This window comes from Leuciscus leuciscus (genome assembly GCF_965113295.1).
Source record: "Leuciscus leuciscus genome assembly, chromosome: 17".
Lineage (NCBI taxonomy): Eukaryota > Metazoa > Chordata > Actinopteri > Cypriniformes > Leuciscidae > Leuciscus > Leuciscus leuciscus.
Genome location: NC_138741.1, coordinates 1429849 through 1454562, shown reverse-complemented (window position 1 = coordinate 1454562; position 24714 = coordinate 1429849). Strand labels below are relative to the sequence as shown.

The 24714-nt window shown below is 43.2% G+C and overlaps 1 protein-coding gene across 1 annotated transcript; it reads left to right on the top strand.

Moving 5' to 3' along the window:
- Nucleotides 1–641: 641 nt before the first annotated feature.
- On the top strand, nt 642–21687 carry chrm5a (cholinergic receptor, muscarinic 5a). Its single transcript, XM_082142670.1, has 3 exons — nt 642–875; nt 18955–19893; nt 21132–21687. The coding sequence occupies exons 2-3, from the start codon at nt 18982–18984 to the stop codon at nt 21633–21635; spliced, it is 1416 nt and encodes a 471-aa protein (XP_081998796.1). The 5' UTR covers nt 642–875; nt 18955–18981; the 3' UTR covers nt 21636–21687.
- The last annotated feature ends 3027 nt before the right edge of the window (nt 21688–24714 follow it).

Sequence of the window (24714 nt, the reverse complement as noted above, 5' to 3'; positions counted from 1 at the left end):
AGTAAGAATCCCAATTAGAGAGCTGTCCAAATAAAATTTTTCTAGTAAGAATCCCAATTAGAGAGCTCTCCAAATAAATTTTTTCTAGTAAGAATCCCAATTAGTGAGCTCTCCAAATTAAATTTTACTAGTAAGAATCCCAATTAGAGAGCTCTGCAATTATACATACCCGTTATGTTTTTTTCTAGTAAAATTTCAATTGTAGAGCTCTCTAATTGTACTTCTTTCTAGTAAAAATGCAACTATGATAAGTAACGCTGGGAACATTTTAAGCTAAGACGGCTTGCCATAGGGCAATTAACCAGCTAGTTATGAGCGACCGCTCGCCCTCTCGCTGCTCCTGTTTCTCTCACAGCTTCTCTTTTCTTGCTTCTTGACTTTCTCCAGTCTTCACGTGACTTTATCAGCGTTCAGTCATCTGTGGTTACTCTCTCTCTCTCTCTCTCTCTCTCTCTCTCTCTCTCTCTCTCTCTCTCTCTCTCTCTCTCGCTCTCTCTCTCTCCGTCTCTCTCTCTCTCTCTCTCTCTCTCTCTCAGTGTGAGCGTCAGCTGCGTGTGTGTCGGTCAGTGAGGAGTCACAGCTCTCTCTCTCTCTCTCTCTCTGTCTCTCTCTCATCACTTCTGCTGCTGCTCTCAGGATTCTTCATCTTCATTCTCTCTCTTCATCACTTCTGTGTGCATGTGAAGCGCTGGAGTAACTCGGTCTCACTGTGTTTGTGACATGTGTGCAGGATTCACTGCATGTTTAGATGGAACATTTCGCTCACAGTGGATTTATAAGCGCTGGAGGAGTAAAACTGGAGTCGTTTACCATGTTTACCGCAGGACTTCAGTCCCTGTGTCTTCATGAAGCCGCTGCTGGGACGTGTGGTTTCTGTAAGTACAGCTTCAGTCTCTGTCAATCATGTGGAACGTACTGGGGCTAGTTGTCACACTTTTCCCTCTAGTGAATATCTGTGCAGAAACGCTAATCTGGACTCCATCATTATTGCAAGCGTTATTGGAACGTTCTGGCAAGGTTCTCTCAAATTTCTACCAGTAACGTTTATAGAACATTTGTTCAAAGTTATCTGGACTAAAATGTATACACAATGTTTTTGTGATAATGTTTTAAGAACATTATTAAAAACCAGAAAACATGGAAAGAATTCTATTAAAGTTACTAGAAGAATTTTTTTTATAACGTTGAGAGAATCTTGCCAGAACGTTCCCTGTTCACTGTAAACGCAGCTGAACCATTCAGATATTCATTATACATCGAGTCCTGTTGTAACTGTGTGATTTTAGATATTTCGTTTGTTCGTTCGTTTATTTATTTATGTACATAGAACCTTACAGGCTACCACAGTAGTTCCAAAGTGCTGTACATTGCGATAAAAAGCAAAAGAACAACAAGACAAAACATAAAAACATCCATGTACTAATGTACTAAAATGCCAAAGAGTACGATTTCAGATATTTTATAAAAGAGAGACCGAAGCATTGGATGGCGTTTTGAGAACTTCAGTGACTTCATAAGTGTGTTTGTTCACACAGAATCACCATAAAGCATAAGTGAAGCAGGCGTCAGTCTGGGTCTGTTGAACAGGATTGTGATCCTGAATTTCATTCACACTACAAATGCTTTAACATTCATCGTGTAGAGCAGAAGCAGTGCTGACATCTGATAGAGGTCACTGTTTCTATCCGTCTCTCATCAGACCTAATCACACATGAACACGACACAGATTAGAGGCGGTCAGCCATGATTTTAACGAGTCCTGCAGAGAACTAAAATGAGCCAAAACGCTGGGGAAATGCAAGCATTCTGACCCGAGACGCTGCAAAACACAGTCAAATCAGACATATTGACTAATGCACAAAAAAAAAAAAAGGATGTTATTCCTCAGTATTCCGGTCTTGTTTTCCAGCACAAATATCGAAACATTCTTAAATCAAGATACATTTACTGGAGAAGCAACGTGACTTGAGAAAAGAAGAGAAATTGATCAAAATGAAGTGAGTTTTTGCTTAAAACAAGAACAAGTATCTGCCAATGGTGTCAGAAAAATAAACTTAATTTAAAGCAGAAACTCACTTCATTTTGATAAATTCCTCCGACAACAAGACTTTATATGTCATTTTGCAGGAATGTTTGGCTGCCTCACCCTTATTATCAGCGCCACCCCATACATTAAAGGGATTGCTCACCCAAAAAAGAAAATTCTGTCATTAATTACTCACCCTTATGTCGTTCCAAACCCGTAAGACTTTCGTTCATCTTCAGAACACAATTTAAGATCTTTTTGATGAAATCTGAGAGATTTCTGTCCCTTCATTGACAGCTACGCAACTATCACTTTGACGCTTCAAAAAGTTCATTAATTCGATTAATGAGGTTCTACGCAAACGTGCTGCGTAACACGAGAATGAACCCCATTGGTTCTCGCTGACGCTCAAACATACTGCGTAACACGAGAATGAACCTCAGTGGTTCTTGCTGACACTCAAACGTACTGCATAACACCAGAATGAACCTCATTGGTCCTTGCTGACGCTCAAACGTGCTGCGTAACACCAGAATGAACCTCATTGGTTCTCACTGATGCTCAAACGTGCTGCGTAACACGAGAATGAACCTCATTGGTCCTTGCTGACGCTCAAACGTGCTGCGTAACACCAGAATGAACCTCATTGGTTCTCACTGACGCTCAAACGTGCTGCGTAACACGAGAATGAACCTCATTGGTTCTTGCTGACGCTCAAACGTGCTGCGTAACAGCAGAATGAACCTCATTGGTTCTCGCTGACACTCAAACGTACTGCGTAACACGAGAATGAACCTCATTGGTTCTTGCTGAAGCTCAAACGTACTGCGTAACACGAGAATGAACCTCAGTGGTTCTTGCTGAAGCTCAAACGTGCTGCGTAACACGAGAATGAACCTCATTGGTTCATGCTGACGCTCAAACATGCTGCGTAACATGAGAATGAACCTCATTGGTTCTTGCTGACGCTCAAACGTGCTGCGTAACACGAGAATGAACCTCACTGGTTCTTGCTGAAGCTCAAACGTGTTGCGTAACACGAGAATGAACCTCATTGGTTCTCGCTGACGCTCAAACGTACTGCGTAACACCAGAATGAACCTCACTGGTTCTTGCTGAAGCTCAAACGTACTGCGTAACACCAGAATGAACCTCATTGGTTCTTGCTGACGCTCAAACATGCTGCGTAACACGAGATTGAACCTCATTGGTTCTTGCTGATGCTCAAACGTACTGCGTAACACCAGAATGAACCTCATTGGTTCTTGCTGACGCTCAAACGTACTGCGTAACACGAGAATGAACCTCATTGGTTCTTGCTGACGCTCAAACGTGCTGCATAACACGAGAATGAACCTCATTGGTTCTTGCTGACGCTCAAACGTACTGCGTAACACGAGAATGAACCTCATTGGTTCTTGCTGACGCTCAAACGTGCTGCGTAACACGAGAATGAACCTCATTGGTTCTTGCTGAAGCTCAAACGTGCTGCTTAACACGAGAATGAACCTCATTGGTTCTTGCTGACGCTCAAATGTACTGCGTAACACGAGAATGAACCTCATTGGTTCTCGCTGAAGCTCAAACGTGCTGCGTAACACAAGAATGAACCTCACTGGTTCTTGCTGACGCTCAAATGTACTGCGTAACACGAGAATGAACCTCATTGGTTCTCGCTGAAGCTCAAACGTGCTGCGTAACACAAGAATGAACCTCACTGGTTCTTGCTGAAGCTCAAACGTGCTGCGTAACACGAGAATGAACCTCATTGGTTCTTGCCGAAGCTCAAACGTGCTGCGTAACACGAGAATTAACCTCATTGGTTCTTGCTGACGCTCAAACGCACTGCGTAACACGAGAATGAACCTCACTGGTTCTTGCTGAAGCTCAAACGTACTGCGTAACACGAGAATGAACCTCACTGGTTCTTGCTGAAGCTCAAACGTACTGCGTAACACGAGAATGAACCTCACTGGTTCTTGCTGAAGCTCAAACGTACTGCGTAACACCAGAATGAACCTCACTGGTTCTTGCTGAAGCTCAAACGTACTGCGTAACACGAGAATGAACCTCATTGGTTCTTGCTGACGCTCAAACGTACTGCGTAACACGAGAATGAACCTCATTGGTTCTTGCTGACGCTCAAACGTACTGCGTAACACCAGAATGAACCTCACTGGTTCTTGCTGAAGCTCAAACGTGCTGCGTAACACGAGAATGAACCTCATTGGTTCTTGCTGATACTCAAACGTACTGCGTAACACCAGAATGAACCTCACTGGTTCTTGCTGATGCTCAAACGTGCTGCGTAACACGAGAATGAACCTCATTGGTTCTTGCTGACGCTCAAACGTACTGCGTAACACCAGAATGAACCTCACTGGTTCTTGCTGAAGCTCAAACGTACTGCGTAACACAAGAATGAACCTCACTGGTTCTTGAGAAGCTCAAACGTGCTGCGTAACACGAGAATGAACCTCACTGGTTCTTGCTGACGCTCAAACGTGCTGCGTAACACGAGAATGAACATCATTGGTTCTTGCTGAAGCTCAAACGTGCTGCGTAACACGAGAATGAACCTCATTGGTTCTTGCTGAAGCTCAAACGTGCTGCGTAACACGAGAATGAACCTCATTGGTTCTTTGCTGAAGCTCAAACGTACTGCGTAACACGAGAATGAACTTCATTGGTTCTTGAGAAGCTCAAACGTGCTGCGTAACACGAGAATGAACCTCACTGGTTCTTGCTGACGCTCAAACGTGCTGCGTAACACCAGAATGAACCTCATTGGTTCTTGCTGAAGATCAAACGTGCTGCGTAACACGAGAATGAACCACATTGGTTCTTGCTGACGCTCAAACGTACTGCGTAACACGAGAATGAACCTCACTGGTTCTTGCAAAAGCTCAAACGTACTGCGTAACACCAGAATGAACCTCATTGGTTCTTGCTGCCGCTCAAACGTACTGCGTAACACCAGAATGAACCTCACTGATTCTTGCTGAAGCTCAAACGTGCTGCGTAACACGAGAATGAACCTCATTTGTTCTTGCTGACGCTCAAACGTGCTGCGTAACACCAGAATGAACCTCACTGGTTCTTGCTGAAGCTCAAACGTGCTGCGTAACACGAGAATGAACCTCATTGGTTCTTGAGATGCTCAAACGTGCTGCGTAACACGAGAATGAACCTCATTGTTTCTTGAGAAGCTCAAACGTGCTGCGTAACACCAGAATGAACCTCTCTGGTTCTTGCACAAGCTCAAATGTGCTGCGTAACACGAGAATGAATCTCATTGGTTCTTGCTGAAGCTCAAACGTGCTGCGTAACACGAGAATGAACCTCATTGGTTCTTGCTGACGCTCAAACGTACTGCGTAACACGAGAATGAACCTCATTGGTTCTTGCTGACGCTCAAACGTACTGCGTAACACCAGAATGAACCTCACTGGTTCTTGCACTAGCTCAAACGTGCTGCATAACACGAGAATGAACCTCATTGGTTCTTGCTGAAGCTCAAACGTGCTGCGTAACACGAGAACGAACCTCATTGGTTCTTGCTGACGCTCAAACGTACTGCGTAACACGAGAATGAACCTCATTGGTTCTCGCTGAAGCTCAAACGTGCTGCGTAACACAAGAATGAACCTCACTGGTTCTTGCTGACGCTCAAACGTACTGCGTAACACGAGAATGAACCTCATTGGTTCTTGCCGAAGCTCAAACGTGCTGCGTAACACGAGAATTAACCTCATTGGTTCTTGCTGAAGCTCAAACGTACTGCGTAACACCAGAATGAACCTCACTGGTTCTTGCTGAAGCTCAAACGTACTGCGTAACACGAGAATGAACCTCATTGGTTCTTGCTGACGCTCAAACGTACTGCGTAACACGAGAATGAACCTCATTGGTTCTTGCTGACGCTCAAACGTACTGCGTAACACCAGAATGAACCTCATTGGTTCTTGCTGAAGCTCAAACGTGCTGCGTAACACGAGAATGAACCTCATTGGTTCTTGAGATGCTCAAACGTGCTGCGTAACACCAGAATGAACCTCTCTGGTTCTTGCACAAGCTCAAATGTGCTGCGTAACACGAGAATGAATCTCATTGGTTCTTGCTGAAGCTCAAACGTGCTGCGTAACACGAGAATGAACCTCATTGGTTCTTGCTTACGCTCAAACGTACTGCGTAACACGAGAATGAACCTCATTGGTTCTTGCTGACGCTCAAACGTACTGCGTAACACCAGAATGAACCTCACTGGTTCTTGCACTAGCTCAAACGTGCTGCATAACACGAGAATGAACCTCATTGGTTCTTGCTGAAGCTCAAACGTGCTGCGTAACACGAGAACGAACCTCATTGGTTCTTGCTGACGCTCAAACGTACTGCGTAACACGAGAATGAACCTCATTGGTTCTCGCTGAAGCTCAAACGTGCTGCGTAACACAAGAATGAACCTCACTGGTTCTTGCTGACGCTCAAACGTACTGCGTAACACGAGAATGAACCTCATTGGTTCTTGCCGAAGCTCAAACGTGCTGCGTAACACGAGAATTAACCTCATTGGTTCTTGCTGACGCTCAAACGTACTGCGTAACACGAGAATGAACCTCACTGGTTCTTGCTGAAGCTCAAACGTACTGCGTAACACGAGAATGAACCTCACTGGTTCTTGCTGAAGCTCAAACGTACTGCGTAACACCAGAATGAACCTCACTGGTTCTTGCTGAAGCTCAAACGTACTGCGTAACACGAGAATGAACCTCATTGGTTCTTGCTGACGCTCAAACGTACTGCGTAACACGAGAATGAACCTCACTGGTTCTTGCTGAAGCTCAAACGTACTGCGTAACACGAGAATGAACCTCACTGGTTCTTGCTGAAGCTCAAACGTACTGCGTAACACCAGAATGAACCTCACTGGTTCTTGCTGAAGCTCAAACGTACTGCGTAACACGAGAATGAACCTCATTGGTTCTTGCTGACGCTCAAACGTACTGCGTAACATGACAATGAACCTCATTGGTTCTTGCTGACGCTCAAACGTGCTGCGTAACACAAGAATGAACCTCACTGGTTCTTGCTGACGCTCAAACGTACTGTGTAACACCAGAATGAACCTCACTGGTTCTTGCTGAAGCTCAAACGCGCTGCGTAACACGAGAATGAACCTCATTGGTTCTTGCCGAAGCTCAAACGCGCTGCGTAACACGAGAATGAACCTCATTGGTTCTTGCCGAAGCTCAAACGTGCTGCGTAACACGAGAATGAACCTCATTGGTTCTCGCTGAAGCTCAAACGTGCTGCGTAACACAAGAATGAACCTCACTGGTTCTTGCTGACGCTCAAACGTACTGTGTAACACCAGAATGAACCTCACTGGTTCTTGCTGAAGCTCAAACGCGCTGCGTAACACGAGAATGAACCTCATTGGTTCTTGCCGAAGCTCAAACGTGCTGCGTAACACGAGAATGAACCTCATTGGTTCTTGCTGAAGCTCAAACGTACTGCGTAACACGAGAATGAACCTCATTGGTTCTTGCTGAAGCTCAAACGTACTGCGTAACACGAGAATGAACCTCACTGGTTCTTGCTGAAGCTCAAATGTGCTGCGTAACACGAGAATGAATCTCATTGGTTCTTGCTGAAGCTCAAACGTGCTGCATAACACGTTAATGAACCTCACTGGTTCTTGCTGAAGCTCAAATGTGCTGCGTAACACGAGAATGAACCTCATTGCATCTTGACAAGCTCAAACGTGCTTCGTAACATGAGAATGAATCTCATTGGTTCTTGCTGAAGCTCAAACGTGCTGCATAACACGATAATGAACCTCACTGGTTCTTGCTGAAGCTCAAACGTGCTGCGTAACACGAGAATGAACCTCATTGGATCTTGACAAGCTCAAACGTGCTGCGTAACACGACAATGAATCTCATTGGTTCTTGCTGAAGCTCAAACGTGCTGCATAACACGATAATGAATCTCATTGGTTCTTGCTGACGCTCAAACGTACTGCGTAACACAAGAATGAACCTCACTGGTTCTTGCTGAAGCTCAAACGTACTGCGTAACACGAGAATGAACCTCACTGGTTCTTGCTGAAGCTCAAACGTACTGCGTAACACCAGAATGAACCTCACTGGTTCTTGCTGAAGCTCAAACGTACTGCGTAACACGAGAATGAACCTCATTGGTTCTTGCTGACGCTCAAACGTACTGCGTAACACGAGAATGAACCTCATTGGTTCTTGCTGACGCTCAAACGTACTGCGTAACATGACAATGAACCTCATTGGTTCTTGCTGACGCTCAAACGTGCTGCGTAACACGAGAATGAACCTCATTGGTTCTTGCTGAAGCTCAAACGTGCTGCGTAACACGAGAATGAACCTCATTGGTTCTTGCTGACGCTCAAACGTACTGCTGCGTAACACGAGAATGAACCTCATTGGTTCTCGCTGAAGCTCAAACGTGCTGCGTAACACAAGAATGAACCTCACTGGTTCTTGCTGACGCTCAAACGTACTGTGTAACACCAGAATGAACCTCACTGGTTCTTGCTGAAGCTCAAACGCGCTGCGTAACACGAGAATGAACCTCATTGGTTCTTGCCGAAGCTCAAACGTGCTGCGTAACACGAGAATGAACCTCATTGGTTCTTGCTGAAGCTCAAACGTACTGCGTAACACGAGAATGAACCTCACTGGTTCTTGCTGAAGCTCAAACGTACTGCGTAACACGAGAATGAACCTCATTGGTTCTTGCTGACGCTCAAACGTACTGCGTAACATGAGAATGAACCTCATTGGTTCTTGCTGACGCTCAAACGTGCTGCGTAACACGAGAATGAACCTCACTGGTTCTTGCTGAAGCTCAAATGTGCTGCGTAACACGAGAATGAACCTCATTGGATCTTGCTGACGCTCAAACGTACTGCGTAACATGAGAATGAACCTCATTGGTTCTTGCTGACGCTCAAACGTGCTGCGTAACACGAGAATGAACCTCACTGGTTCTTGCTGAAGCTCAAATGTGCTGCGTAACACGAGAATGAACCTCATTGGTTCTTGCTGACGCTCAAACGTGCTGCGTAACACGAGAATGAACCTCACTGGTTCTTGCTGAAGCTCAAACGTACTGCGTAACACGAGAATGAACCTCATTGGTTCTTGCTGAAGCTCAAATGTGCTGCGTAACACGAGAATGAATCTCATTGGTTCTTGCTGAAGCTCAAACGTGCTGCATAACACGTTAATGAACCTCACTGGTTCTTGCTGAAGCTCAAATGTGCTGCGTAACACGAGAATGAACCTCAGTGGATCTTGACAAGCTCAAATGTGCTTCGTAACATGAGAATGAATCTCATTGGTTCTTGCTGAAGCTCAAACGTGCTGCATAACACGATAATGAACCTCACTGGTTCTTGCTGAAGCTCAAACGTGCTGCGTAACACGAGAATGAACCTCATTGGATCTTGACAAGCTCAAACGTGCTGCATAACACGATAATGAATCTCATTGGTTCTTGCAGAAGCTCAAACGTGCTGCGTAACACGAGAATTAACCTCATTGGTTCTTGCTGACGCTCAAACGTACTGCGTAACACAAGAATGAACCTCACTGGTTCTTGCTGAAGCTCAAACGTACTGCGTAACACGAGAATGAACCTCACTGGTTCTTGCTGAAGCTCAAACGTACTGCGTAACACAAGAATGAACCTCACTGGTTCTTGCTGAAGCTCAAACGTACTGCGTAACACGAGAATGAACCTCACTGGTTCTTGCTGAAGCTCAAACGTACTGCGTAACACCAGAATGAAGCTCACTGGTTCTTGCTGAAGCTCAAACGTACTGCGTAACACCAGAATGAACCTCACTGGTTCTTGCTGAAGCTCAAACGTACTGCGTAACACGAGAATGAACCTCATTGGTTCTTGCTGACGCTCAAACGTACTGCGTAACATGAGAATGAACCTCATTGGTTCTTGCTGACGCTCAAACGTACTGCGTAACATGACAATGAACCTCATTGGTTCTTGCTGACGCTCAAACGTACTGCGTAACACGAGAATGAACCTCATTGGTTCTTGCTGAAGCTCAAACGTGCTGCGTAACACGAGAATGAACCTCACTGGTTCTTGCTGAAGCTCAAACGTACTGCGTAACACGAGAATGAACCTCATTGGTTCTTGCTGACGCTCAAACGTACTGCGTAACACGAGAATGAACCTCATTGGTTCTTGCTGACGCTCAAACGTACTGCGTAACATGACAATGAACCTCATTGGTTCTTGCTGACGCTCAAACGTGCTGCGTAACACGAGAATGAACCTCATTGGTTCTTGCTGAAGCTCAAACGTGCTGCGTAACACGAGAATGAACCTCATTGGTTCTTGCTGACGCTCAAACGTACTGCTGCGTAACACGAGAATGAACCTCATTGGTTCTCGCTGAAGCTCAAACGTGCTGCGTAACACAAGAATGAACCTCACTGGTTCTTGCTGACGCTCAAACGTACTGTGTAACACCAGAATGAACCTCACTGGTTCTTGCTGAAGCTCAAACGCGCTGCGTAACACGAGAATGAACCTCATTGGATCTTGACAAGCTCAAACGTGCTTCGTAACATGAGAATGAATCTCATTGGTTCTTGCTGAAGCTCAAACGTGCTGCATAACACGATAATGAACCTCACTGGTTCTTGCTGAATCTCAAACGTGCTGCGTAACATGAGAATGAACCTCATTGGATCTTGACAAGCTCAAACGTGCCGCGTAACACGAGAATGAATCTCATTGGTTCTTGCTGAAGCTTAAACGTGCTGCGTAACACGAGAATGAACCTCATTGGATCTTGACAAGCTCAAACGTGCCGCGTAACACGAGAATGAATCTCATTGGTTCTTGCTGAAGCTCGAACGTGCTGCGTAACACGGGAATGAACCTCATTGGTTTTTGAGAAACTCAAACGTGCTGCGTAACACGAGAATGAACCTCATTGGTTCTTGCTGAAGCTCAAACGTGCTGCGTAACACGAGAATGAACCTCATTGGTTCTTGCTGAAGCTCAAACGTGCTGCGTAACACGAGAATGAACCTCATTGGTTCTTGAGAAGCTCAAGCGTGCTGCCTAACACGAGAATGAACCTCATTGGTTCTTGCTGAAGCTCAAACGTGCTGCGTAACACGAGAATGAACCTCATTGGTTCTTGCTGAAGCTCAAACGTGCTGCGTAACACGGGAATGAACCTCATTGGTTCTTGAGAAACTCAAACGTGCTGCGTAACACGAGAATGAACCTCATTGGTTCTTGCAGAAGCTCAAACGTGCTGCGTAACACGAGAATGAACCTCATTGGTTCTTGCTGAAGCTCAAGCGTGCTGCGTAACACGAGAATGAACCTCATTGGTTCTTGCTGAAGCTCAAGCGTGCTGTGTAACACGAGAATGAACCTCATTGGTTCTTGCTGAAGCTCAAACGTGCTGCGTAACACGAGAATGAACCTCATTGGCTCTTGCTGAAGCTCAAACGTGCTGCGTAACACGGGAATGAACCTCATTGGTTCTAGCTGAAGCTCAAACGTGCTGCGTAACACGAGAATGAACCTCATTGGTTCTTGAGAAACTCAAACGTGCTGCGTAACACGAGAATGAACCTCATTGGTTCTTGCTGAAGCTCAAGCGTGCTGCGTAACACGAGAATGAACCTCATTGGTTCTTGCTGAAGCTCAAGCGTGCTGCGTAACACGAGAATGAACCTCATTGGTTCTTGCTGAAGCTCAAACGTGCTGCGTAACACGAGAATGAACCTCATTGGCTCTTGCTGAAGCTCAAACGTGCTGCGTAACACGGGAATGAACCTCATTGGTTCTAGCTGAAGCTCAAACGTGCTGCGTAACACGAGAATGAACCTCATTGGTTCTTGAGAAACTCAAACGTGCTGCGTAACACGAGAATGAACCTCATTGGTTCTTGAGAAGCTCAAGCGTGCTGCGTAACACGAGAATGAACCTCATTGGTTCTTGCTGAAGCTCAAACGTGCTGCGTAACACGAGAATGAACCTCATTGGTTCTTGAGAAGCTCAAACGTGCTGCGTAACACGAGAATGAACCTCATTGGTTCTTGAGAAGCTCAAACGTGCTGCGTAATACGAGAATGAACCTCATTGGCTCTTGCTGAAGCTCAAACGTGCTGCGTAACACGGGAATGAACCTCATTGGTTCTAGCTGAAGCTCAAACGTGCTGCGTAACACGAGAATGAACCTCATTGGTTCTTGAGAAGCTCAAACGTGCTGCGTAATACGAGAATGAACCTCATTGGTTCTTGAGAAGCTCAAACGTGCTGCCTAATACGAGAATGAACCTCATTGGCTCTTGCTGAAGCTCAAACGTGCTGCGTAACACGGGAATGAACCTCATTGGTTCTAGCTGAAGCTCAAACGTGCTGCATAACACGAGAATGAACCTCATTGGTTCTTGAGAAACTCAAACGTGCTGCGTAACACGAGAATGAACCTCATTGGCTCTTGCTGAAGCTCAAACGTGCTGCGTAACACGGGAATGAACCTCATTGGTTCTTGAGAAACTCAAACGTGCTGAGTAACACGAGAATGAACCTTATGTTACTCATTGATGGGTGAACTTTAAAGCACCACCCTTCACCAGGTACCCGACAGGAGTGTGTGTGTGAGAGAGAGGAGGAGCGGTAACACCCAGGACTGGCACATCTGAATCTAATGGAGCCTCAACAGACCGGTCTCTTTTCCTCGAGGGCGCAGGAAGGGGAGCATGGAGAGATTCCCACACTGCCATATGGACTGAGCATGTCTATAGACTAAATACGTGATATGCATGTGCACGCCGTCACCGTTTTCACAGATGAACGTTTTTTAAGTTTACACAAAGATGATAACGTTTAAAAACGTGCACCTTGGAACCTGTTTCAAAGTTTGCGTTCTCGAGTCACCAAACATTGTTGTCGTGCAAATGAGCGTCAGGAACACATTAAAAGTTTTCTGTTTTCGGTTAAAACGCCGTCGTGTAGGCGAATTAATAGTTAATAACTAATGATCTTTGCAATGGAAGTGAATCAATCAAAGCCAACTTTATCTGGACAATAACTTTATTCTAGATCTGCTGTAAAGCCAAACAATCTCTGTTATTGTAATCTCCTATTATCACTGTAAAGCTGCTGTGAAACATCTTTATTGTTAAAGCGCTGTATAAATGAAGTCTCCGGACCTGGACCCATCCTGACTGAACACTTCACGATTCCCCGGCACAACGAGGACACCAGATCCCCTGTTAATTTGGACACTTTTCCCCCTTCGACACTTCATTCCCTTTTGGGCATTTAAATGTTTTATTTTGGGTTAAATAATGCCTGATGCCACACCGTCTGTCGTTCGCTCCTCCCGTCACAACGAGAAAACAACAGAAAATACTGCAGTATTTCAGTGTGTTGCACATAAATGAACTGAATGATAAATGGGTTGCAGGATTTTCTGCAGTTTGATGCGTCTGCAGCTTCACCTGAGACTCCAACACACACTCGCCACTGGAGGAAGTTTGTCAGTCGCAGCAGAACTGCAGGGACATTAGACACGGGTCAGATCACCACACACACACACACACACTCTCTCTCACACACACACACACAGCTGAGGCTCGCTGGAATGTGACGTGAGACGGGAAAACACTGTGAGGACGGAGAGTCTCAGAGGTCATTAGCAGATCCGACTCAAACGCTGCACTTTCATCACAGTCAGTGGTCATGGTTCACAGCAGTGTTTACGTGGAAGCTTGTCTCCAACACAAAATAAAAGTCATTGCACGTTTATTTTAATCTCAATTCTGATTCTTTTTCCTGCAGTTTGCAAGTTTGTATCAAAATTCAGAGGAAAAAAAGTCCGAAATGCCAGATATAAACTCGCAAATAATATAAATTTATATAAATTCAGAAAACAAAATTGTGAGATTATATCTATATTATAAACTCGCAATTTATTTAAACTTGCAATTTAGTTGGAAAAAAGTCCTAATTGGAAGATTAAAAGTTGCAATTACCTTTTTTATTCCGTGAAAAGTCACCATTTCTTTTTTTTTTCTTTCGTACATAGTTAGTTCTTGTTAACAAGGAGTACTAAGTTTAGTTAGTTGGTTTTGGGAGGACGTTTTCAGTTCTGACACTGTTCTTAAATAGTTTTAAACTGGACATTGCAATTTGTGATCTAGTTTATTTAAAGACAATCTCTGAGCTGCATAATGATTTATCTTGGGTGAATCACCTGATATGATTATTGATTTATAAGAATCAATCTGAAAATGCATCAGTTCATATTTAATTAAACAATGACTCACTTGAATATTTAAACTGAACATTTCTGAAAATGTAAAAAATTTAAATGTTCTGAATGTACTCAATATCTATTAGTTAAAGCTTTTGTCTAATCCACCTGTGAGTTTAATGCTCAATATCAAACTTGTACTTTTCAGCTCATCAGGGATGAAGAGAATGTCAGTGTTTGTGAGCGACAGTAAGATCAGATCATCCGTCAATATACAGTCATCACTTATTCATCTGCTTCCTCAGAAATCTGCCCACCACATTACGCCTTCACACCAGAGAAACAGAACAATATCCGCATACCAGATCTCTCTGCTTTTATCACTTAGATTCAAAGCGGCTCCAAGAAAAAAAACTAAAAAACAAATCAGGCTGCAGGATCTTTCCTTCATCGTGTGGTTTTGGATCTGCTGGCGTTTTGCTGATTTTTAGAGGCTGTATAAAATCAATGGCATTGACTAGCATCATTCTTCTTTTTTATCAGTTTGCTTTTTCAGGACTGAGTAATACAGTGATTCAGTGCTTATTTCCAGTGAGGATGATGTCAATAACATAATGACAGAGTCGAGAGTCATCGGCCGTGAGAGCGCTGAGCCATTATCCTGTTGAAAACACTTGCTGTCAAACATCTCCAAGTATACTCTGAATATCGGTCCGAGATTTGATGAACATGTTTTATGTGCTGCACTTTCCTCTCAATAACACAATAAACACACAACAGAAATGAGAACGCATCAGTTGAGAAAGCATCTGATCGTAGAGATGTGGATGTTTGAGATTCAACGCCATCATGTCGACATAGTCTGATTATAAAGTATATTAGAGACTATATAGATCTGACTATGTGAGACTATAGCTTGAATTAATCTCTTTTCTTTGCATGACTGACGTTACAGTGCAGAACGGCTCTTTCTGCATAATCCTGAACATTGAATAAGCATTAGTTTCATGTGCGATTGAATGGAAGAGGCTCTCGGGAGCGTAACGTCACATGCTTTTGATTTATTACTGTAAAACCAGAACGAGTTCTTCACACAAACATCAGTCTCGTTACAAGCTGTTCACACAATGACAGTAAAAAAGTGATTAATACAGGAGATTTCTTGCATAAAGCCCCTTTAAACTCAGAATTTTTATATCTTAATATCTTATGTCATCATCTAACAGGGAACGTTCTGTCAAGATTCTCTCAAAGTTATGATCAAACGTTCTTCCAGTAACATTAATAGAACGCTCATTCAAAGTTATCTCTTTAATAATGTTAGCACAAAAACATAGTTTATACATCGTTCATTGAAAGTGGGTTTTTTTCTGAAACGTTTTAGTTGGACACTTTTTTAAATGTAACAACTTGTTTCAGAACGTTCAGAGAACATTCAAAAGTAACGTTCTCATAATGTTTGAAGAATGATACAATGTAATGTTCCCCCTAGCGTCCGCATACCCAAGAAAAAAACGTTTTTAAAACATTAAAAAACTAAATGTTTTGGACGTTCAGAACACATTCAGAAATAACGTTTTTATAATTTAAAGTTAGCTAAATGTACATTGATAGCTGAGATCTTCCTTCTCCGGTAAATGTACCTTGATTAAAAATTTTTTTAGATGTTTGTACTGGAAAACGAGACAGAAACACTGAGGAAGAGCTTTAGTGCATCACCAGCTACATTGTAACAGTGTTTTGTATTAGTGTATCACATCAGTTCAAAGCAAATGATGATTATTCCTGTGGATTTGGATTTTTCCATGTCTCATGTGTTTGAGGATCAGTGTGCGTCACGTTAAACTCATCCAGAAGGTCCTCAAGTGTTTGTTTGGTTTGTCTTCAGCGTCTCCCTCGGCCTCGGATGATGTTGGCTTTATCATTCAAAAGAAATCACTCCGCTGTTTCCCTGGAAACAAAAAGCCACTGAAACATCATCCGTGTGCCTGTTCACGTGTGCGCGCTTCATCTGAGCATGTGTTCCTGCTGTACATGTACAGTACAGATGATGTTTGACTGAGGATTTCTGAGTCACTTTATTGCTCTTCAGTCATTTTTGACCGAAAAATGTAACGTACATTTTTTCATTCTTCATCGGAATGGTACGAAACTTGTTAAAGGTTTTGCACTTGCTATGTGAACACACACACAAACAAAATCATGGACATGATCTGAACAGGTTTAATGGTCCTGTAAACAATAGTCCCACTTGAGCTCCTCGCGGTCAAAAATGACGCATTGTAAATTAATGTGAGACGAAGTTCCTCTAGTGGAAGCGTTTGGTACTGCAGCCGAACACACTCTCACTGAAAGACCATTTACTGAGATATCAGCCTCACATTTTGTTCACTTGTTGCACTTTCACATGTTTAGATTTATGGCTTTGATTTTCTTGCAGTTTTAGAGAAAAACTTGTTTTTGAAAATATAGATTTCATATAAAATTTTCAAATAGTATTTTTGTGCATTTTTCATAACAATACACGTCAAATTCTGTAACTTTTTTTAAGTTCACTTTTTAAAAACTTTTTTTCACTTCAGCAAGTGTCGTGTTTTAAAAGAGATCAAACTTCAGTCTGTCACTCTAAAGCGTTCAAGATTTACCACAGTTTAAGTTGGAATTTAATTTTGAGGTCTATGCTCAAAACGTGAATAAATGGATTATAACTAATGCGTAAATATAATGTGGTGCCATAAAACCCCCTGATTTCCTGCAGTGGTTCAGATGGAGGTTTGCTGGTTATGATGGTTTGGTTACGGCTGCTAGATGCTGTATTTACTGCAGAAATGATGTTCTTCTCAGTGTTTCTGTCTTGTTTTCCAGCACAAATATCTAAACATTCTTAAATCGAGATGTGTCTTCAGTCACTTCAGGCTTCAGATCTCTGTGTTCTGTACATCTCACTTCTACCCTCTAGAGGCGCTTCACACACACACACACACACACACACACACACACACACACCATCAGTGATGATCAATGAACCATCAGACATTAGGTATGCTTGTTTCAAATGGGATTTCAATGGAATGATATAATGACTCTAAATGGCAGTAAGTATATTAGCTCGACGTTTAATCTTTTATACGGATCATCTATTATATTGGATGATCATGATGATATTCTATAATGAACTAAATTAATGAATCTTAAAAAACTGTAATAAACTTCTTTAAAAACATTTCGGTTGATTCGAGCACTTTAGAGAATTCAGTGACTTTGATGGACATGAAGGTTTCTAACAAACACAATCTCTTGATATCATACTCATATATCGTTCCTGACAATTATCTAAAAATTACATGATAGGAGTTATTTTAGTATTATTTATATACTATTATAGTTTTATTCATATTTTGAATTAGCATTTATTTTTATAAATTCAGTTTTCATTTTACTTTCAACTTAATTCTTTGTATTTTTATGGGATTTTGACTTTTATTTATTTATTTATTTGTATTTTTATTTATTTACAGTTTGACATTTTAGTGCTTTACAGTTTTTTTCATCTAGTATTTTATTTTATTTCAGCTTTATTTCCATTAACAGAAATGTTTTTATAGTTTTGGTTAAGGATAATAACCCTGGATTAAAGGCACAGACTATTTAGGTTTATTTTATTTTTATTCCATTTTCAGTTTTAGTTTTTAATTTATTTCCAGTTAGACATTTTAGTGCAACATTTCTAATTAATGTTAACTTTAAGTTTTTTATCTAATATTTTGTTTTGTTTTGTATCAGCTTTAGTTCAATTAACACAATTATTTTAAGTTTTTAGCATTAGTTGATGATAATAACCATGGATTAAATGCACACACTATTTAGGTTTATTTTTTTTATTTTTTTTTTGTTTCAGTTTTTTTTTATTTCCTTTTTTTTATTTAATTTTTTTTTACATTTTAATGCACTATTTTTTATTTCATTTTATTTCGTTTTTATATATAATATTTATATTTTATTGTAGCTGTATCTCACTTAACAAAAATGTATTGTTTTGATAATGATAATAACCCTGGACTAAATGTACATTCCATTTATTTATTTTTTATTTTTATTTGTTTTTTTATTTTTATTTGTTGATATTTTAGTGCTTCAACTTGAACATATTTAAATGTATTGCCATGCAACATTCCAAATTTACTTTGTTTTTCATCCAATATTTATATTTTATTTCAGCTGCATTTCAATGAACAAAAGGACTATTTGGGTTTATTTTATTTTTATTTCAGTTTCAGTTTTTATTTATGTCCAGTTAGACATTTTAGTACGACAAAATTACTACAAATTTTTGTAATTTTTGTTTAGATTAAGTTGTTTTATCTGATATTTTATTTTATTTCAGCTGTATTTCACTTAACAAAAATGTTTTCAGTAGTTTTAATTAACGATAATAGCCTTGTATTAAACATCCCCAGACAGCAACATAGTGTCGGCTCAGATCCGGCCCACATCTGGAACATGTGGATTCAACGCGTACCGGATGTGGGTCGGATGTGGGCCGGATGTGGGCCGACACTATGTTGCTGTCTGGGTCCAGAGCTAATAAAAGAGCGAGTTTCTCATCTGAAGTCACTGTTTGTTTGTGTTTGTGCAGGAGATGGACGTGCCGAACCACGTGTGAATGGAGAACCGCGCCGCTGCGATCATCATGAACATCAGCGCTAACGCCTCAGATGTCCCGTCCACACACAGTCTATGGGAAGTGGTGACGATCGCTAGCGTGTCCGCCGTGGTGAGCCTCGTGACCATCATCGGGAACGTTCTGGTGATGCTGTCCTTCAAGGTGAACAGCCAGTTGAAGACGGTCAACAACTATTACCTGCTTAGCCTAGCCTTCGCGGACCTCATCATCGGCGTGTTCTCCATGAACCTGTACACCTCATATATCCTCATGGGCTACTGGGCTCTCGGAAGCCTAGCCTGTGATTTATGGCTAGCGTTGGATTATGTGGCTAGTAACGCCTCTGTGATGAACCTACTGGTTATTAGCTTCGATCGCTACTTCTCTATAACCAGACCGCTGACGTATCGAGCCAAACGCACGCCGAAGCGAGCGGCCATCATGATCGGATTAGCTTGGCTCGTGTCTTTCGTTCTCTGGGCGCCACCGATCCTCTGCTGGCAGTATTTTGTGGGAAAACGGACGGTTTCTGAACGACAGTGTCAGATCCAGTTCTTCTCCGAGCCTGTGATTACTTTCGGGACGGCGATAGCCGCTTTTTATTTCCCTGTATCCGTCATGACTATCCTTTACTGTCGCATATATAAGGAGACCGAGAGACGCACTAAAGATCTCGCCGAGCTTCAAGGCGTAAACTCTTCGCCGAACTCCAGTGGCGAGACTCAAACCGTTCGCTCGTGTTTCGGCTGCAAGCACAGGAGCGAAAGCATACAGAACTCGACTCCTAAACCGGCCGAGTTCAACAGCTACGCTTCCTCCGAGGACGAGGAGCGATCGACGTCTCCCGCCGTCTTCCAGGCGTCCAAACGCAAAGCCGACGAGCAGAACTACTTCAGAACAAGTCCTACCCTGGTGAAGAAATATATGCTAAGTATACTTGCAGCTAGACTAATTCAGTACACTTCAAGTGTGTTAATGATTAGTTAAAGGTGCAGTGTGTGATATTTAGGAGGATCTGATGACAGAAATGCAATATCATATACATAACTATGTGTTCAGTGGTGTATAAAGAGCTTACATAATGAAGCGTTATGTGTTTATTAGCTTAGAATGAGGCGTTTCTCTCTACACACACCGCGGGTCCGCTTACATCCATATGTGTCTACGGTGGCCCTGAGCGGACAAACGCATTTTGTCACTATGTTGTTCTTCGTGTAAAGAAGCTTCAGCTAAAGTCAGCGAATAAAACACTGACACAATGATGAACACGTAACAATAATATTCACAATAACATATCGTTTTGCTGAATAATTAAGTAAACCTAATTTCTTAATTCATCTTTGTAAGGAAACCTCATTGCTGAACTGGCTACTCTCTGCTGTCTGACGACGACATCACTTCCTGTCGGCCACCGTAACTTCTGTTGGGTGCAGTTCACAACATCACCACTAGATGTGCTAAAACTTACACACTGCACCTTTAACTTGAAGTGTGCTATTTTGGATCAATTAATTTTGTACTATGTATATTTTAGTTGTAATTAAATTGTAGTAAAGCATAACTTTTAAGTGTAGTTAGTATACTTTTGTGTGCTAAATTGGAACAACTTCAAGTATACTTTAAGTATATGCCTTTGTCGGGACTAATTACATGCTTGATTAGTGATATTAAAGTGTACTTTATTTGCGTTACAAGTACATTGTGAGTGTCTTCGAAACATACAAGCAATATATCATAAGTGTATTATATTTGAGTAAAAAGTATATGCTCAATAATACCTTTGGCTTAATCCAAATACTACAAATTGCACACTTTGTCTTCAATTACAAATGCACATTAATAAACAAATAATACTTAGCTATACTTTGTACAATATACTATTGTATTCTATAACATTTTCAGCATACAGTTAAAAATATACCTAAAATTTATTTTTAATAAAGTGCAAATAAATACACACATAAATACAAAATATACTAAAGAACAATTATTTTAAAGTGTGTTAAAAGTTGCATTGTGAAAATAGGTAAAGCATGATGCTAATATACTTTTAATATATTTAAAGATAGTAATAATTTTTGTTAGTATATTTGCAATGTACTATTGAAAAAGGGAATATATTTCTCAAATACACACTTTTTTTTCACTAGGGTACGCGGAGCAAGAAGTGCGTCTCGTACAAGTTCAAACCAACCGTTCCACTAAAGAACACCAACGGAGATGCAAAACCCTCGTCTTTCTCATCCGCCGAATCCGTGAACGCACCGTCCTCCTCGTCTTCCTCCAAACCCATCGACTGCACACTAAAAAGCCAGATCACCAAGAGGAAGAGGATGGTGCTGATCAAAGAGAAGAAGGCGGCGCAGACTCTGAGTGCCATCTTGCTGGCCTTCATCCTCACCTGGACGCCGTATAACATCATGGTGCTGGTGTCCACCTTCTGCTCCGACTGCATCCCGCTCTCGCTCTGGCATCTGGGATACTGGCTGTGTTACGTCAACAGCACCGTCAACCCCATGTGTTACGCGCTCTGCAACAAAACCTTCCAAAAGACCTTCCGCATGTTGCTTCTGTGCCAGTGGAGGAAGAAGCGTGAGGAGGAGAAGCTGTACTGGTGCGGGCAGAACCCGACGGCAGGCGGCAGACTCGCCTGAGACCCGCTGAGGACCACCTGAGATACACCTGATACCTTCGGCAGACTCGCCTGAGAGTCGCCTGAGACCCGCCTGAGACCCGCCTGAGATCCGCCTGAGATCCGCCTGATACTTTCGGCAGACTCGCCTGAGATTCGCCTGAGAGCCGACTCAGAGCCGACTGAAACCCGCCTGAGACTCGCCTGATACCTTCAGTAGACTCGCCTGAGAGTCGCCTGAGAGCCGACTGAAACCCGCCTGAGACTCGCCTGATACCTTCGGCAGACTCGCCTGAGAGCCGGCTGAGACCCGCCTGAGACTCTCCTGAGACCTTCGGCAGACTCGCCTGAGAGTCGCCTGAGACCCGCCTGAGACTCTCCTGAGACCTTCGGCAGACTCGCCTGAGAGTCGTCTGAGACTCGCCTGAGACTCGCCTAAGAGTCGCCTGAGACCTTCAGCAGACTCTCCTTGGACTCACCTGAGACTTTCGGCAGACTCATCTGAGACCTTCAGCAGACTGAGAGTCGTCTGAGACTCGCCTGAGACCTTTAGCAGACCCGCCTGAGACTCGCCTGAGACCCGCCTGAGACCCTCCTGAGAATAACCCGAGACCTTCGGCAGACTCGCCTGAGAGTCGCCTGAGACTCGCCTGAGACCTTCAGCAGACTCGCCTGAGACTCACCTGAGAGTCGTCTGAGACTTGTCTGAGACTCGCCCGAGACTCGCCTGAGAATCGCCTGAGACCTTCGGCAGACTCGCCTGAGACCTTCAGCAGACTCACCTGAGACGCCCCAGATTCATCAGACAACTGACTTTACATTACTATCACAAGACAGAAACCAGTTTTACCGTCAACTGAAAAGTTTTGATTTGAAATGTTTCTGAAAGAGTCTCTTCTGCTCACCAAGGCTGCATTTATTTGTTGAAAAATACAGTAAAAATGATTAGGGAACATGATATATTGGCGACCATATCGGTATCAGCTGATATATGTTCATTTTCAATGTTAGCATTATTGGCCTGATAAGAAAATTTGGCTGATATATTAAAGCTGATAAATAATGTATTATTTCCTTCAGCTGAGACACTTCAGATGCGCACTGTTCAACATGATGCTTTTGAATTGCTTGAAATATGATTGGAATCACTTCAAAAAGGAAAATCCAGTTAAAGTGCAACATGTGCAGCACAAGTCTGTCATATAGGCTATATCAAATTATAATGAGAACATTATGGTGGGACTTTTGTTTTTGTAATCATGGTTACAAACATAAAAATTTAGATTTATTCACCAATATATTGGTTATCGGCTTTCAAATATAAAGAATTATTGTTATTGGTATAAAAATTGTGAAATTATTCCAATGTAAAACATCTCGGTTACATATGTAACCCTTGTTCCCTGAAGGAGGGAATGGAGACTTTACGTCAAAATGTCTGACGAATAGGGTCTCGCCCAAGAGCCCAATCACCTTCGAGTTGCAAAAAACGAGCCAATGGTATGCAAAGTACCTTGGTCTGCGGAAATTTGCATCGCGAGCTCCGCCCTGCTGTGTGGGTATATAAGGAGCACTCATATGAGGAGCCGAGAGGTGTGTCCCGGCTGTTCAGCGGTAAAGCGGTTGTGGCTAGGGGACGTAACGTCTTTTTAGTCAATCACGTTCTATGTTACGTCAGGACGTCTGACAAATGGGGTCCTATCCAAAACGCCAAAATGGCGGTCTTCCAGTGCCTGGCACAAGCCACAGCTCCCTGTCGTGAGGCCAGCACAACCGAAGAGCTTGGGTGAAGACGGGAAGAGGGGAACGAGAGTGGCGAGGCGAGGCATTGGGTCACCCAATGTCATCTCTGCCCTCTTGGGACCCGGAGGTAGAGTTTGTGTTAGTTCTTTCTTTGACAAATTGGGTACCGCCAGCCGTGAGGCCAGACAAAAGATTCTCCTCTGGCCCTCCTCCGGGTGAAGGAGTGGTCCTGCTACCATCTCCTGAGGAACTACACACTCTAATTCCGGGTTGCCCGTCTCAGGGTTTCCCACCGGGGCAGAATATGTTTGAACACCTCAGACTACTGGGCAAAGTCCTCGACCGCACTGCCGAAGAGGCCAGCCTGGGAGATAGAGGAGTTGAGGAAGCGGGTTCGCTCAGACTCCCTTATATCTGCCAGGTTACGGCATAGGTGGTGTTCCTGGACCACCAAGGTGGACATCACCTGGGATCGTGCAGTGCGCACCTCCTGCATTAGTCCTGGGTCAGCACTGCCCTCATGCATCTGTTTGAGCGCCTTGTTCTGGTGGACCTGCAGAATGGCCATGGCCCGCAGCTCTGTAAGCCTTAGTTATGAGAGTGGAAGAGAACTTACAGGCCTTGGACGGGTGCTTGGGGTCGCCATGCCAGGTGGAGGCACTCTGAGGACACACTTGCATCGCAACAGAGAAATCCACTGGGGTAATCCCAGCATAGCCCTTGGCCGCCCCGCCGTCGAGGGCAGTGAAGGCGGAGATAGGCCCAGAACGGTTACGGTCAGTCAGAAGTGACTGTTCCATTCTCAGAATGGAACTGAGACCCAAAAACCCAAGATCCAATCATCCAGCCTTGAGCACTCGGGGCACAGTGGAGGGTTCCACTCAAGGCCGATGCTCTCGGCTGCCCGGGCAAGCATGGCCGTCAGCTCTGGATCAGATTCGGGCAAAGCTGTCGTCCCAGATAGTGTTGTCAAAAGTACCGACCTCGGTACAAAGTTTAAAAAAAAAACTTTCAAACACTTCCATGTGCTCTCAAACGCTCCCGTGCATTGATCATTGTAGCCAATCACAGACATATCCGATGAAAAGTGAACAAAATGGCCAATCAGAGGTGTTTACGATTCCGCTCAACAGCACTCAAAGCGGCACATTATTACAATTTCAAGTCGGTACTTTTGACAACACTAGTCCCAGAGGGAGGCAATTTACCAGAGGACTCAAGCCCATCTTGTGATGTGGTGATCGACATCTGATCATCCGCCGGTGCCCTGAATGAAACGCTGGGTCGCTGCAGAGAGGAACCAGCAATCTCATCTGGGAGCACCACTGTTTGCGACGCCACAGAGGGGCGTGTGGCCC